The sequence below is a fragment of the Dromiciops gliroides genome, chromosome 3 (genome assembly GCF_019393635.1).
Source record: "Dromiciops gliroides isolate mDroGli1 chromosome 3, mDroGli1.pri, whole genome shotgun sequence".
In the NCBI taxonomy this organism is placed as follows: domain Eukaryota; kingdom Metazoa; phylum Chordata; class Mammalia; order Microbiotheria; family Microbiotheriidae; genus Dromiciops; species Dromiciops gliroides.
The window spans coordinates 592,114,880-592,130,435 of NC_057863.1; the positions used below are offsets into that span (position 1 = coordinate 592,114,880).

At 43.1% G+C, this 15,556-nt stretch overlaps 1 protein-coding gene across 1 annotated transcript in view; it reads right to left on the minus strand.

Annotated features, from left to right (window-relative positions):
• The window catches only part of INPP5B (inositol polyphosphate-5-phosphatase B), a 77,656-nt gene continuing 62,100 nt past the window's right edge, over nucleotides 1-15,556 (minus strand). Inside the window, 11 exon segments of the mRNA XM_043992173.1 lie at nucleotides 1-805; nucleotides 1,050-1,161; nucleotides 3,367-3,494; nucleotides 4,474-4,558; nucleotides 6,320-6,433; nucleotides 8,345-8,580; nucleotides 9,340-9,502; nucleotides 10,637-10,747; nucleotides 11,211-11,346; nucleotides 13,061-13,170; nucleotides 14,695-14,806. Of these exon segments, the coding sequence (XP_043848108.1) occupies nucleotides 699-805; nucleotides 1,050-1,161; nucleotides 3,367-3,494; nucleotides 4,474-4,558; nucleotides 6,320-6,433; nucleotides 8,345-8,580; nucleotides 9,340-9,502; nucleotides 10,637-10,747; nucleotides 11,211-11,346; nucleotides 13,061-13,170; nucleotides 14,695-14,806 (1,414 nt within the window). The 3' untranslated portion in view covers nucleotides 1-698.

Sequence of the window (15,556 nt, forward strand, 5' to 3'; positions counted from 1 at the left end):
CACTGTTAAAAATATGTTTATTATTAAAATATATTACACTTATCAGAGAGGTACAGTATGTACAGTGTGGGAGATGAGCAAGCTGAGGAAAAATTCCACTTGCTTCTCCCTTGCCACTTCATCAGAATCTTCAACTCCTCCTGTTGCTTGCAAAGGATCCTTGGCCAGGTGCAGGTCATCCATCTTCTTCCCTCAGATGCCTAAGCTCATGCAAGAGCACAAGTGTACTCCCAGGACCCCAGGGTAGGTAATGAAGTGATATCTGATGGCGGTGAACCCAGCCCAAGCTACACAGGTGGCCTTATGATGAGCTAGGTGAATGCAAGAAATGATCTAATGGTATTTGTTGGGTTTTTAAAACTCCTTTTAAAAAAAAAAAGGAAATGGTGAGAACTATTGATGTATGTGTATTAAATAAATGGTTGGGTACTGAATTGTCAGTTCTATTTGCTAGCTGTCCTCAGACTGTGATACTCGACATTCTTTTTTTTAACTCAAAGCATTGTGTGTGCTGACAGTGGGTGGGGGCTAGAAATTGAAGATGTGCTCAGAAATCAGTCAGCTGGCATTCTGGCTCCCAGGAGGACTCAAGGCAGGCAGCCCAAAGGGGTCGCCAAGTTGAAACAGCTGGGGATGACTGGCTGCCAGCAGTGAGTAGGGAGGACAGCTGTACGGAGGCCTCAGGGTATGCTGAATCCTCACACAAGGAACTGTTGGATGAAGTCCTGAGCCTTCTTCTTCTCTGCCACATCTGGCTTTTGGTGACCGGCTGGGGAACGAAGCAGCAAGCTGCCAAATGTGCTAGCTGCATAAAAAATACAGAAAACAATCGATTCAGCATGAGGAGGCTTTGCCTGATGGGGCATTGTCCTAACCACTGGGAAGGGCACAAAAGCAACATTTTTCATTGTGCAGAGTGCAAACTTGGGAATAATGCTTCAGGAATAGTACATTTTGCCCCAGTTGAATACTGAGAAAATCTTAGCACCTGAACCCCTTTCCTGACCACAAATGAGCCCCTCAGGCCATATAGATATATTGCAGCTTACCTAAAATCTTTGCATCCAAATGGTTCTTCCCTGAATTTTTCAGTAATTCTTTCAGAAATGCCATCAAATAATTGAAGACATTTTTGTGGCAAGTGGGGAGAGTGGAGATGATCTAGAAGAGGGAGAACTTTGTTAGCTTGGTTTTTTTAGTTTTTTTTTTAAGGCATCAGCACAAAATCCTCATGCTCAATTTTCCCATTGCTAATAGTATCAGCACCTGCATTCAGATTCACAGACCATATAGTCTAGAATTCTAGTTTCTGAGATGAGCAGCTGGCTTGAACCTCAAGCTGTTAGCCCAAAAGCTTACAGATGAACAGATAGGCCCTAATTAGTGCAAATAATTCCACAAAGTAGTTGCAGTATTCAAATTCACACTGCATGTTTCCATTGGGCTGGAACCACTCACTATATTTTACATCATTTGAACTTCAAAAAGTACAACTTTGAATACATGTAACCACTTTACGGGATTCACTAATGACACTAATCGGGAACTGACTGTATTCAAACATTCCAGCTAGACCTATTATGCATTTCTTAACCAGAACCATTAATCTTCACAAGGACCCTAAGAACCTATGTAGTCCAGCCCTACTTAAACAGGCACCACCTCTACAACAGCCCCGACAAGTTGAAGACTTGTTGAAGACCTTGAAGAAAAGGTCCCCTCTGAGACAGGCCACTGCACCTTTGGATAGTTTTTCCCCATGTGGAACCAAAGCCTGGCTTCCAGTTCTGCCTGTGGAGATTTTAAGTAGGACAGTTTTTCCCATGCCTGAAGGTGGCTATGTTAACCATAAACCTTGTCCTCTCCAGGTTTAACATTCCTGGTCCTTCAGTGGGTCCTCTTGGGGGATGTTTTCCAGTCTCCTCAACCAACTATCCTAGTCACCGTCCTCAGCATTCAGCTCTAGCTTGCAAAAGTGCTTCCTAAAACATGTTTGTCTCTTACAATTCACCATTTTTATAAATTGAGAGCTGGAAGGTCCCTCAGAAGCCATTCATTCAACCCCTACATTTTCCAAAGGAAGATACTGAGACCCAAGAGTGACTTCCCAAAGGTCTCACAGCTGACAGTGACAACCAGTGTGCCTTCCAATTTATCATTTCTTGAGAGGCCAACTTCCAAAAGCTTTTCCTGATATCTAAATCATCTTTTCATTTGACCTAAACTTGAGTGTTTAAAACACCTAGAAGTGCTCTAGTCTGGTCCAGTAGGAATGCTTGTATCAGCTCTTTGCCCTCAGATCATAAATACTCTTAAGGATCTTACAGACTCCATTCCATTCTATCTCTTGCACAGCCTCTGGTTTTGCAGACCAAAGTCTTTTCTCTTGGTTTGTTTTCTCATATGACAAGTCCTTGTATCCCATCAGTTTAGCTGTTCTCTGAATTTACTCTAGACAGCCCCATGTATTTCTGGAAGGTCAGATTTGCCCACAGTATTATAAGTCGGATGTGCCATGGTTTCCTACAAAGAAAAGAGAATGCTTTCTCCTTTGTTTCTAATCCCCTTCCTCATAAGGGGGGTCCCATATTATTGGCCTCCTCAATGGAGAAAGGAAAAGTGGAAGCCCAGTCCCTGTTAAAAAAAATCAGTACATAGTCTTACTAAATTCATCAGTTATCAGTGTCCTCCTTAAACATGCAAATATCTTTCACATAGTAAGAGTCCAATAAAACTGTTGAACAGAGGAATAATTTGTATGAGGTACTCTAGGGTAGCAACCAATAGGCTCCAGTGGGACACAAAGGGATCAGCGTTTATACAATCTCACATTCTTAGAAACAAAAGAGAAAGTGACGGAAAGAGGCTGGCCATATTCATGTACAGGAAGAGGCTGGATTACCACTTATTGAGAATGTGGCAGCAGGAGAAGAGATACTCATTCAGGTAAGAGTTGGACTACTCGACCTCAGAGGGCATTTTTTTTTTTTTGGTGAGGCAATTGGGGTTAAGTGACTTGCCCAGGGTCACACAGCTAGTAAGTATTAAGTATCTGAGGCCGGATTTGTCTGGGCTTCAGTTTTATCTGTAAAATGAAGAGGTTGGGTTAGATGAGCTCTGAAGACCCCTCTAGCTCTGTATCTATGTAGAACCAACCCTAAATCTACCCTCCTGTGACTATCTCCATCTGCTTTAAATTGTCGATGCCCGGTCTAAAATAACTTCCCCAGCCCCTGCCCTCTGAGTCCAATTATCCCTTAAGCATTACATAGATGAATATTTTTTTCTCTTGCACTCACTCAATTTGTGTAGTTGCTATTCCTTGTACATTTGGAGAAGTCCTATGGACACACAACTGATTCTTACCTGTTTACTCATAGGATAGTTGGTCGAATACTCCAAACAGGTATCATAGACACTGTAACAGATTACGGGCTCTGGCAGACTCTCCAGGAAAAGCAGCAGGGCCTCAGCCACTGAGTGATTGCTCCCAGCTAGTGTGGCATGGTTAAGGAATAGGCAAACCCTACTACTTGTGGTGAGAAAAGGGACAAGCTGGTGCCAAGGCCTGTTGACCTTTGCAACATCTCTGGAATATGCCCCTTTCTCTCCTCTGACACTGCCACACCTCCAATGCAGACCTTCATCTCCTCACACCTAGACCTGCCTCAAGCCTCTCCCCACTCCAATTCATTCTCCATTCAGCTGATAAAGTGACTTTTCTAAAGCTCAGGTCTGATCATTTCACTCCCCTACCCAATAAACACCAGCAACTCCCCATTGCCAGAATGTTCTGTTTGGCATCTACAGCCCTTCCTAATGTGGCTCCCTCCTACCTTTCTGGTCTTCTCATGCCTTATTCTCTAGCATATACTCTTTAGTCCAATGACACTGGCCTCCTGGGCCAGTGTTCCAAGAACAAGACAATCCATCTCTCGATTCTGAGCATTTTCTCTGGCTGTCCCCTATGCCTGGAATGCTTTTCCTTCTCCACTCTGACAACTGACCTTCCTGGCTTCCTTCAAGTGCCAACTAAATCCCATCTCCTACAGGAAACCTTCCCCAACCCCTCTGAATTATACAGTGCCTTTCCTCTCTTAATTATTTCCTATTTATTCTGCCGATAGCTTGCTTTGCATGCATTTGTTTGTATGGTGTCTGCCCCCCGTCAGACAGGGACTTTTGCCTCTTTTTGTATCCCCAGTGCTTAGCACAATGTCTGGCACATAGTAGGCACTTGGTAAATGTTTATTGATTGGTTTTCCCTCCTCTTGGAAAGGGATAGCAGTCAGAAGGGCTCCTTCCTGGGAGCCTGATCCAGGATCCCACTGATCCTGGTTCTCAATTATCTGCCTGAGTGGAAGCTGAGAAGACATGTAAAGAGCCTCCTTCATGAAGAACACTGATGATGGCTTTCGATCCCTAGAGAAACATCTCTTCTGAGCAGCAATGGACTCAATGCGAGAAGGATACAGAGGGTGTCGAGCATGCCAGTGTCCAAACAGTCACGAATCTGCTCAAACTCTGACCTCAGGCCTGGCTGCTGAAACAGATCTTCCTTCAAGGGGAAAGAAAAGCACAGTAAACAGTCTCTTCCAGAGCATTTCTTAATATGTATATGAGAAATAATCATTGGCACAGGGCAGAAAGGAGAGCTTTGCTCAGGCCTCCGGGGTCAAAGTGGCAAGTAGCCTCGCCTTGTCCAACGAAACCAATTGAACTCCTAAGCATTTCCAAGTCCTTCTCCACTAGGGGCACTTTTATGATGACAAGGCACTTATTACAAAGTCCTGCCCATTATTACAGAATAAGGATGACAGTGGTACAAGGGGAAGGCTGTAAATGTCTAGGCTTCCTGCAGTTGCTGTTAACAGAATTTTTTTAAATGTCAAAAAAAATTATATTAACATATAGGAAATAACTTATCCAAATGCAAGCAACAAGACTAAAACAACAATAAGTATATTGCCACCTGAGCTAATATACTTTGTAATTATTATTTGAACAAAAAATACTTTATATTTGTTATTTTATAAAATTAGTTTATAAAATTAACATATGTTTGTTAGTGATAAAATATGGCATGTATTACCCTAAGGATGTAATTGGAAGAAGTCCTTCCACAAATGAGAGGAAAGGAAGTATGGCAAGAACTTGTTTTCCTCTCTTCCAGGTAAACAGAACTGTAGGATTGTTTCTACAAGTCTACCTATAATAATAAATAATAATAACTAGCCTTTACATAGGACTTTAAGGTTTGCAGAATGCATTGCAAATGTCTCATTTGATCCTCATAACAACCCTGTGAGTTAGGTGCTATTGTAATCTCCATTTTACAGATGAGGAAAGTGAGGCAGACAGAAGACAAGTGATGTCCCCAAGGTCATACAGCTAAAAAAGTGCCTGAGGCTGGACCCAAACTCAGGTCTTTCTGACTCCAGACCTGGTATCCTATCCATTTCACCCCCTGGATCCCAGGCCTAAGATCTCCTGACTCAGAATTCTTCATATCATCTCTTCCTTAGGTTTCTGAATCAGCCCCTTCCGTGTCCAGAAAGTATGAACATAAGATCACAGAAAATAGAGTCCTAGAATGTTAGAGCTGGAAAGAAGGGCCCTTGGAGAACTTTCAGTTCAAGACCTTCATTTTACAGATAGGAAAATTGAAGCCCAGAGAGTAAGGGACTGGCCTAAGGTCACACAGTGAGTTGGCGACACAGCCAGAACTAAAAACATGGCCCCAATGACCAGTTGGAGTCCTTTCTACTGCAGCCTGGCTATAGTCCTTTCTGAGGATGGCAACAAAATTAGGAAAATGAGCTTTCCAGGGCAGTTAGGTGGCACAGTGGATAGAGCACAGGCCCTTGATTCAGGAGGACCTGAGTTCAAAGACACTTGACACTTACTAGCTGTGTGACCCTGGGAAAATCACTTAACCCCAATTGCCTCACCAAAAAAAAAAAGAAAGAAAGAAAAAGAAAAATGAGCTTTCCTCAAAGGTCTGATGGCAGGAAGATGAGCACGCTGCTGCCTCATTCAAAGAAAAACTCATTCAACACAAGCCAGAACTTTGGATCTAGTCTGGAGTTTTTAGAACACACCTACTCTGCTTTCTTAAGGGAAAGGGAATTGTTGATGGCAACAGAATGGCCTCTTGGGGTCTGGGGCACACAGTCCTTCCTCAGGGAGGGAGAGAGGGCTGCTCTCCACAGGGCCACCTTCAAATCAAGGCTGCCAGAGCTGGAAGCACCTCTTGCCAATACTCTTTCTAAAGGTGCCTTGGAGGTTAATGGAACAAAGCTCCTTGACCGTCACCTACCTGCTGGGAAGCATTTCGATACAAGTGATCAACCATCATCCAGAGCTCTTTGGGGATTTCTAGAGCCTTCTCTTCCCGGGTCCCATCATCTTCTGTCTGCAGTGGCATTAAGGTCTGAAAGGGAAAAATAATCGGGAAAAAGATTGGGCTCCAAGAAAGCTATCTGATAGACAAAGGAACCTATGAGAGAGAGGAGGCACTTCCATACAAACAACCAAACTTCCCATTTCCCGGAGAAGAAAATATTAATTAGATCAGGTGAGTTATTCCACATTCCAAGAGGTACAAAGAGTAATTCCAATGAATTAAGTGAAATACAGGTTAAATTCAATCATCATCTGGGGCAGCTAGGTGGCGCAGTGGATAGAGCACCGGCCCTGGAGTCAGGAGTACCTGAGTTCAAATCTGGCCTCAGACACTTAACACTTACTAGCTGTGTGACCCTGGGCAAGTCACTTAACCCCAATTGCCTCACTTAAAAAAAAAAAATTTCAATCATCATCCATTCAAGATAACCAGACAAGAAGGATAACGCAGTCTAGTCCCTTATCTACAAAATGAAGGGGTTGGAGCATATGATCTGCAGCTTCCTCCCAGTTTTAGGATTCTGTGAAACAGTCCCAGACTGGAGATCTAGAGACCTGGGTTCTAGTTCTAACTCCATCACAACCTCTCTTAGCCTCTGGTTTTTTCATCTATGTAATGAGGAAACAAATCCTTGACTCTACTTGCCTTATAGGAATGTCCTATAAGAAGAATAAGATCCTGTGTTGAAAATGCTTGGACAAAATCCACACACAAACCATTACCACAGCCTGCTTCAAGCTATTTGGCTATTCAAATTAGGTGGCACAGTGGATAAAGCACCTATCCTGTATTCAGGAAGCCCTGAGTTCAAATCTGACCTCAGACACTTGACACTTATTTACTAGCTGTGTAACCCTGGACAAGTCACTTAACCCTCAATGCCCCCCAAAAAAAAGAAAAGAAAAGAAAGGAAAAAAAAGAAAAAAGAAAAAAAATATCCTTGGCCTTTTTAGTAGTAAGGGAGAACTAAGATCTAAAAAGGTCAAGGGTATTTTTTTTCTTTTTTCCTTTTCTTTTTTGCAGGGTAATGGGGGTTAAGTGACCTGCCCAGGGTCACACAGCTAGTAAGTGTCAAGTGTCTGAGGCTAGATTTGAACTCAGGTCTTCCTGAATCCAGGGCCAGGGCTTTATCAACACCTAGCTGCCCCTCCCTTACTATTTTTTTAAAAGACACATTATGTCATTAGTATGTTTGCCAACTACTTCCACTGGAGCAGATTACAAGTGTCCTCACCTAAGCTGCCAGGCTTCTAGAAAAGACATTCATTCACAAACGATCATCCAGCACATCTTTAAAGTCTTTCAAACACAGCAGTAACAGCTACTGTTTGCATTCAATTGTAATGTCCTTTGAAAAACCCATGGTTACCTCCCTGCTATGATGAGACATCAGAAGAAAACATCTGTGAGGGTCCGTGGATTTAATACAAGATAATAACAATAAGCCTATGGGAAATAAAATGCTGCCATAGATTTGGCCAGTTTCCTGGTAATGCAGGGACAAGAAAAGCTGATTCCTAACCCCAAAGGGGTCAGTTCACAAAGAAGAAAATTCTGATTCAAACTCAAAACTTAATGGTCAGAGTTGTCTAACAATAGAATGACATGCTTGAAATGGCAGTGAAGGGGATAGAGCACCAGCCCTGGAGTCAGGAGTACCTGAGTTCAAATCCGGCCTCAGACACTTAACACTTACTAGCTGTGTGACCTTGGGCAAGTCACTTAACCCCAATTGCCTCACTTAAAAAAAAGAGAGAGAAATGGCAGTGAAGGAACTGGGTGACCACTCGGGAACAGTGGGAGGCCCTCCTTTTAACATGTACTCAACCCCCTCTATAAGGTCCCTTCCAACTCGGGAGATCTAGTGGTTTTGCTACTTTTCAGTTCTGATTATTTCATTTGTGAGAAGGGACCCTTTAGTCTCAAGTGTTAACTCACCAGTTCTCGAATAGTTTCAGATGTCAAGTCCTGGATGGGCTCCCGCATATAACACAGAGTATGGAGGGGAGTACCAAAACAGCTGGGCAGGTAGTTCCCAGACACAGGCAAAAAGTAATCCTTCCCCCTGTCCAGGTGCAAAACCAGAATGTCTTCAATTTGATCTTCCCCTGAATTGAGCTTTGTAGCAGTTGTTTTGTTAACAAACAGCTCCAATTCAATCTCAATGGCAGAATCTACAAAGAGAGTGTGATATAAGGCAATGGGGAATCAAAAGACAGTGTGTGAAAGAAATCAACCCAGGGGCAGCTAGGTGGCGCAGTGGATAGAGCACTGGCCCTGGATTCAGGAGGACCTGGGTTCAAATCCAGCCTCAGACACTTGACACTCACTAGCTGTGTGACCCTGGGCAAGTCACTTAACCCCAATTACTTCACAAAAAAAAAAAAAAAAAAGAAATCAACCTAGCAGAAAGTAGTTACTGATAGATGAATCACCTCATTTGGCAGCTCTATACTGTTATAGATAAATAAGATTTTTTGTAGCAAACCACTGAAAATATTTCTCAGCAGTGGCAGTTTCACCAACTATCCTCTGCTTGCCTCCCTCCTGTGGCTGCTGTATTGCATGTATGTGACACTCCAATGGAATAACACAAAACACAGTACAGAAGTCACAAGGGCAAGCCACCCCATCTGGGGGCAGAAGACCTCAGAGGGATCCCCAGCTTAGCCACTTAACAGCTGTGTGACCTTGGACCTGTCACTAACCTCTCTCAAGAAGTTTCCTTATCTGTAAAATGGAGATACTTGCCCTGCCTAATTTAAGAGGTTGTTCTGCGGATCAAATCAGGTAATGCCTGAATGAATACAGCACTATCTAAATGTGAACTACAGGACTGTGATGAAAAGTCTCTAAAACTACCTCCCTCTACTGCCCATGGAAATGGAATTCTTTTTCTTCATTTGCACAGCCAGCTAAGGAAGAAGACTTACCAGGCAGAAGGAATCCCTTGCTGGGGTTGGCATTCAGCCACTGCTTGCAGTAGGAATTTTCAGCAGGTTTGTTGATGAATTCAAACTGGCAGGGCACTTGCCCATTATAAATCATAAAAGACTCTACCTGCAACTGCATGTACTTCACATCCTTGAAGAAGAACTAGGAGAAGACCAGGAATCAGTGAGCACCAGTACCTTCTCCTTGGCTCCCCTGCCAAGTCACCCCCAAAGCCATGATTCTCACGTTCTTAGGGAAAAAACAAGGGACCATCTTCTGTTGACCAATACCCTAGCTCTATTAATCATTTACTAGCAGCGGCAGGAGCCTCTGGATTTCTAAATCTAATGCAGAGTGAGAGAACAGTGAAGGTGGAAGAATAGAGAGAAGGGTTAAAGTTTAACCCTTCTGAACCCAACTAACACCAGATTCCATGCCTACAAAAGCATACTCTAACAAGAAGCAAAGACCTCATGTTAAACTGGCCTTCACTGTATAAAGTGGCTGCTGGCAAGGGAAAGTCAGTCCAGCTCAACCAACACACTTCCTCCACCACAAGCTTAAAATCAAACTATTCTAGGGAGCAGCTAGGTAGCTCAGTGGATAAAGCACCGGCCCTGGATTCAGGAGGACCTGAGTTCAAATTCAGTCTCAGACACTTGACACTTACTAGCTGTGTCATTTAACCCTCATTGCCCCGAAGGAAAAATAAAAACAAAAACAAAAGGAAACAAACAAAAAACTCTTCTGAATCCTGATTGGGAAAGCCAGAGCATCACATGAGTTTCTTTTAATACTCTTTGGTCAATTTAGATGATCCATTTTGTGGATTATGTTTAGCAAATTGTTTGTCTCAACAAGGCTTTCCCCCACCCCCTCCAATGGCATCACACTATTTTCCTTTGCTTCCCTTCTCAGTGCCACCAATCGCATGATAAAGAAATGTGAGTGTATTTTCCTATTTGCCAGAGCCAAGCATTATTAGAAAGGCAAATCTGCTACAGAATGAGCTATCCCATACATGCTATATCCCAGGCAATTTAGAATCAATTGAAATTATTTGGGCCAGTGCCTGTAGAAGATGAAATGCTGACCATACTCTAAAATCTCTGAACTCATACTCAGCTCTGCCAAGCCAGCAGCCACAGCCCCACTTCACAAGGTAAACAATGGTGCCACCTGCTCAGGCTCTGGGGGACTGAGGCCACAGTTCTGAGCTGTCCTAACAAGGTAAGGGAGTCAAAATTGCATTGTTGGAAGAGTCGGCTGACAGAATAATGAGCGCATCCCTCCTACCTCTCTTCTGGACAGGGTCACTGATGGGATGTTGGCGTTCTCCATCTTATCTAGTGACCGGACGATGCCTTCCAGAGTCTTCCGGTATAGCTCATCATTTACTACTCTTACCTGGAAGGAAAATGCCAGAGGTTAGTATTGTGCCAAGAATTGGCTTCTATTTCAGTACAGAGGGGCTCACAGCATGGGCATCAGGCAAATTGACATACAACAGAGGATGAAAATAGTGATTTTTCTCTAAAAAAAAAAAATGAAGACCTGGGCATTGTAAATTCACTAACAAAGATTCCAATGAAAAGTATAATTAATAGGCTCCCCTAGAGGTAACGCTTGCGGTTGTCAACCATTCCCCTTTTGGCAAGAGCCAAGATAACAGCAAAGGCTTGGCTGGCAGCTCTGCCAAGATGCAGGTCCACATAAAAGGATGATTGGTGTCTGGCACCATAGGGCTTCTGCTCCTGATGGGCTGTGAGCAGATGCTTCCTGAGGGCTTTGATTGAAAGAGACAGAAGCAACGTGACTAGAAATGAATTAAACCTGAAAGATGGAAAATGCCTCAGCTGAAAACACTTACCCCAATGTCAAACACTGCGCTAACTGGCTTGTGGTCACTCGTCTTTAGAACCATGTGGCTTTGGTAACTCAGTTGCATAATGTTCTTCCCCTTCCATAGGATTCGGTCACACCAGGCAGGGGCACGACACTTTTCACTGCAAGAAGAGAAATGCACTGATGTCTGCTTCAGAGACAGAGCCCCGAGTGCTTGCCCCATGGTCCGATCTACTGCCCAGGTGGAAGACTGACTGGAGTAGAGCCCAACTTAGTGATGTGGCCATATAGATCATCTCTGCAGTGGTGCCTTAATAACAATTCAGTAGTAATCATACAGATTACTTCTTCTGACAGTGATTCAATTTGTGTTGATTCTAACTGCAGGGATTCCCCAGGAAGAAGAAAGAATAGTTTATGTCCTTGGTTTAAGCTCGTAGCCTGCAAAAATCCTAAACCATGAAACACCTTTTGGTCCAGTATAAATATCTTCCTAATTCTCTCCTTCATGGTTCACTGATTATTAGAAAAAGAATCTAAATTAAGCAGCTACTTCTGAGGGAATAAAGTACAGTTCCCATGATCCTTATGGAGGAGGATCCAAGTCCCACCTGATGGCCACGATTTACCCTATCACTGTGGAGGAGCAATTCTCAAATTTTTTGGTTTCAAGATGTCTTTACACTCTTAAAAATTATTGAGGACCCTCCCCAACCAAGAGCTTTTACCTATGTGGGTAATATCTATTGGTAAAACATCTTAGTATTATGAAAATAGTTTTGACCTCAGGGACTTCCTAAAAGGGTCTCAACCCCCTCCCACCCCCAACCGCAATCCCAAGAATGTTTGCACCATTCTTTGGGAAAGAATGCCCTAGAAAAATGCTGAAACAAGTAGAAGGCAAATTCAATATTGGTAGCTAATGAAGATCAAAAGACAGAGTACTGAAATAAAGCTAAGAATTGTGGAAGAAAATTCTATATTCTGCAATTGAGGCATAAGCCTACTGGAAACAATTTATTAGGTTAAACTAATTCTAAACATTTCTGCTTAGAGAGAGGACCAAAGATGGGCTGAGCTTCCCTCTGGCTTTGAAAAGCTCTTTCTCCTAAGCCATTTTGAAGTTCCTATTTATAGCATTCCTCCACAATAGGCAAAATCCCATAAAAAGACAGAACCTGTTTAAAGAGCTCAGGTGAAAGTTCAGTTAACATTTTGTTTCATCAAATGGAACAATAATCACTTAACTGTCTGCATACCACTGGAGAATCATTTTCCTAAAGCCATCCATTTCTTCTTTCATCACTCCTTTCAAGGATTCTCCTTTTCCAGGTGATCAAAGGTGAATTTAAGAAATACTCCCATTAACTGAAGTAAGCAAAGACTTCTTCCTTTTCTTAAGCTGATATTATACTCACTCATCTGGTCAAGGCATGGGGAAAGAGGGTATAGCTCTGAAGTGGAACAGTTAAGGGCCCTGAGACCTTGTCTAGACACTGCCTTAATTCTATCAAAAGGGAAGATATGAGTTTCTCCCTGAACTGTTTACCCAATTTCCCCAAAGAAAGTGATTAGGCTTTTAGCAAAGGGGAAAAAGGACTCAGTGCAAGGTATTGCTTCAGAATTGGTAAAGACAAATAAGAATTTCTTATCTAGGTGAGACCAAGGACTTTGATGTGTTATCCTAATAGTACTTTGTAATCTGTAATATTTATTTATGTAGCCTAAAGGGGGTCTCAGTATGCTTCCACAAGACAGAGAACCAAGGGAAAGAAAGCAGGTACCGAGACAAGGAGCATGACTGGAGCTCAGTGAGAGTCCATTTGTCTCCCAGCTCTCCAGGGTTTCCCACTTCTTTAATCACCTTCAACCTACCTGGTGTCCCAGTCATCAGAGCCAGTGTCATACTTGTAGGTGGGCTGGAAAGAGAGCTCCCCCTCTGTGAAGCCTTGGAAGACAGCTTTTGCAGCCGCTTGAATTTTCAGCTGTTGGAAAGGAGGAAAGCAAACCCTAGTATTAACATATGAAGTTTCCTATTAAAGGAGAATGGATAATCAATGGTGGGAACCAGACCACTGTGTGATTTGTGGCCAACTCTAACCCCTGAAAACAGGAGCTTGTTCCCTATTCTTTTGTCAAGATAGTTAAGATAGAATCACCATGAAGCTCATTTGCCATTCCAATGTTTTTGAAGATCTTCCACAAAAGAATTGAATAGTAAGGGTCCAAGAGAAACTGATGGACTATCTCATGCAAAACTAAACTACTCACCCCCTCCTCATGGCACCTATTCAGCATGGTTTGGCCATCAACAGCCACAAATACCTGGTCTCTGTCAACTACTCTCAGATCCCATTCCTAGCAAAAGCTGAAAACAGGAGGCATCCTTGGATTAGTCCCTGGAGTCCCATACTTGACGCTACTGGGAATGCTGTAGAAAAGACTCTTGTAGCTGGCACTGGGTCCCAGACAGCATAACCTGGAGGTCACCCGAATTTTCGTTTCCCAAAATGGATTGAGGAGGCTTCTTGTTAGGAGCCAGTATGCTTCTTGAATCACCTAACCAAGATCTTACAAGTCATGTATACTATTGCTTCTGGAAAGACCACTAAAACAGGCCAATGAATAAAGATGAGACAAGACATGAAATCGAGGCTTTGATGGCATCAAACTACGCTGTTAAGACACAAAGAAAAGGGCAACAAGAGAAAAGAACAGCTTCCTGTTAGAAACAAGGATCAGAGAAAAACAAGAGAATTTACCAGTGAAGAAAGCTAGAAGCAAAATAGGCCTCTTGAAGGTGATTCTTTAATCATTAAAACACTAGAGTTGGTTGTTTTGTTCTAAGTATCTTTCTTCATGTTGCAAAAATGGGAATAGAAAGATTTGAACTGATCAGAATAATAAAATGGCACTGAGACTAATGGAGAAGAAAGGGATCTTTTTTTCCCCCAAAACAGAACTTGGCAACCACATAACCAATTCATAAAAACATTCAAATGTATGAACCTCAGAAAGGCAGAAAAATGCACAAAGGACTGATGCTCTGGCAAAAGATTTTTAAGTTCAAAGGGAATGTAAACTGACAAATGACATGAGAGGATCATGGAGGAAGTAAAGAAAGCTTTCTCAGCGGTGACAGTTCTCGGAAAAGAATGACATGACAGTTTAGGGAAGAGGAAGAGAAGGAGCAGCTTGCTCAAGAAATCAATGTGAAGACACTGAGCCAGCACCTTGCCCCCTGGGAAAGTCTCAGTTCACAGTGAAGCAATGAGAGAAGAGGCAAAGAAAACACCAAGAATTTGGAGAAGGATTGAAAAGAGGAATATTGACTGAATGGTAAGAAACTTCTTGACAAGAGAGATATCAGTTGGATGGGGGAAGTTCCCCACATGCTAGATTCGCAAGTCCCAACATCAGAGATCCAGGGCTTCTCCCCATCAGTCAGCACTGCTCACGTTGTGGCAGGAGGTGAGTGGAGCGCCTGCCTGCCGGGTGGCTCTCTGTACCTGATCATACGTGTACAGGGTTTGAAATGCCTTCTCCTCGATGAGTTTTTTCACTGTTTCCACATCCAACTCTTCTATCCTGTAGTTGAGGTCCCCCAGCCACAGGATCACACTGTGAGGACAGAGCACAAGGGGGACAGGGTTTTTAGGCAGGACTGCAACCTGTCCCAACCAGGGCTCTCCTCAGAAGGCCCTGAGATGAGGGAGACTTGGGGAAGCTGGTTAGGAAAGCAAGTCAGCTAGCCATAAAATGTCTTTGCCACGTGCCTACACCTCTTGCTCAGACATCCCTGTTCTGAGTTCAGAATGAAACAACCTTTTCTTCCTCCTCTTCCTTCTCCTCCTCCCTTACTATTTACCCAACTCTTGCCACACTGGGAGCCAGTATGACAAGTGTGGGGAATAAGACCAGGTACCTCATTCCCAGGAGAGAAGCTAAAAAAGATCTTTTAAAGAAGGGCTTGTGCAGATCTCCAGGGGATTCCAAATGGCTGCAACCTCTCAGCCCCACATATTCTGGTTCACCAAAGGCACTGGAAGACTTGGTTTCCAGGGCTCAGCTCCCAGAAAATACAACCACTGCTCATTTGGCACTGTTTGCACTCCTCCATGGAGAGTGTCAGTGTTTAATGACAAATATCAATTGGGTATGAAGAAGATGGAAAACCCCAGATGATACCACGTATCCCGTATATACATCATGACTGCTCTATGAGAAGTCAACTACCACATCACTAGGCAGTTTATCACAGCAGCACATGTGTGCACTCACACACACAAATTAGATCAAAGCACCCACAAGGTAAAAAGCAGCCAAACTGACACTCAAGCTGCATCTTCAAATCTGGGACTCTGCCTTTTC